A 1,166-nucleotide genomic window follows, 5' to 3' on the forward strand; every position below is an offset into this window, starting at 1 on the left:
GTTATTGCCAACAAAGGCTTTTGTTCAAATTATTAGATAAATTTCAGTAAGTGTGTTCAATACTTTTTCCCTGTGCCATTCCACATTATTATAAATAACTTCATTTCTGGACATTTATGGTTTGATTTCTTTGTATGTATGGATCACTTGGGTTGTTACCGACATCTGGTGGAAATTTCATGTCATTAGCACCTCTAGTAATATTTTTACTGAGAAAAATGGTGACGTGTTCAATACGTATTTTACCCACTGTATGTAGCAGAGATTAAGAAAAACATTTTGTTTCCTCTAAAATTTTATGAAATAAATGTATTTGAACTTTCCGCTTTTCTTGTTCTCAGGTGCGAATGGATAAAAATGCTCGCAAAGTTCGTGACCAGGACATAAATCCATGCCTTGAGGTGAGCTGAGGGTTCTTCACATTCTCCACAGCTGTAGCTTGGTTATTTGAACTGCTTCTGTTTCCCAGGAAAGCGATGCCTCCCAGAAATGTTTGGATGTCCACAACTATGATAGGAGCATGTGTTCAGCCTATTTCCAGAATTATAAGAACTGCAGGGCATATTGGGTGAGTCTATTTATCCCTACACCTACAATATTACACTGAGGACACATGAACAAACAAATTAGAAAGAGTGGTTTTCATCAGGTATCTGTTTTTCTGCCCAAAGTCACCTCTAAGTAATTTTGGGAGGATGGCTAAAAACTTGATGTTACAATAGCACCACCTACTGGTAGTTCAGATCATCTAATTAAGGGCTGAAATTGTAATAAGGAACTGCACAAACTGTGTGAAAACAAGAAAGTCCTCACAAATCTAATCAAAATGGCAAATGTAGAATGCTAAGAAAACAATTTTTGTGTTTATTTTCGTTCTGTAATATCACAATGTACTACTTTTAATTAGAATTTTTCTAATTTTTGTTGTTTATGATGTAACTAATTTTTTTAACCTAAAAAAGTCTCTTTATGCTGTAGATTGATATAAATTCAGCACTTATAGTGAACTATTCACAATTTCATTCATGTTAAAAAATATAATTATTTAAAATAACACCATAATAATACAGTTTAAAACAGGGCTATTCAACTAAAATGCTCAGAGGGCCACAGTTGCTCAAACCCAACAGCTCAGAGGCTGAACAGGGCTCAGCCCGCTAATAGGG

General features: G+C 34.7%; 1 protein-coding gene across 1 annotated transcript in view; it reads left to right on the top strand.

Moving 5' to 3' along the window:
- The window catches only part of chchd7 (coiled-coil-helix-coiled-coil-helix domain containing 7), a gene marked incomplete at its 3' end in the record, with an annotated part of 24,321 nt that extends 23,753 nt beyond the window's left edge, over nucleotides 1–568 (top strand). The window contains 2 exon segments of the mRNA XM_014023790.1: nucleotides 342–401; nucleotides 470–568. Coding sequence (XP_013879244.1) covers nucleotides 342–401; nucleotides 470–568 — 159 coding nt within the window.
- Between the last annotated feature and the right edge of the window lie 598 nt (nucleotides 569–1,166).

This window comes from Austrofundulus limnaeus, unplaced genomic scaffold (genome assembly GCF_001266775.1).
Source record: "Austrofundulus limnaeus strain Quisiro unplaced genomic scaffold, Austrofundulus_limnaeus-1.0 Scaffold390, whole genome shotgun sequence".
Lineage (NCBI taxonomy): Eukaryota > Metazoa > Chordata > Actinopteri > Cyprinodontiformes > Rivulidae > Austrofundulus > Austrofundulus limnaeus.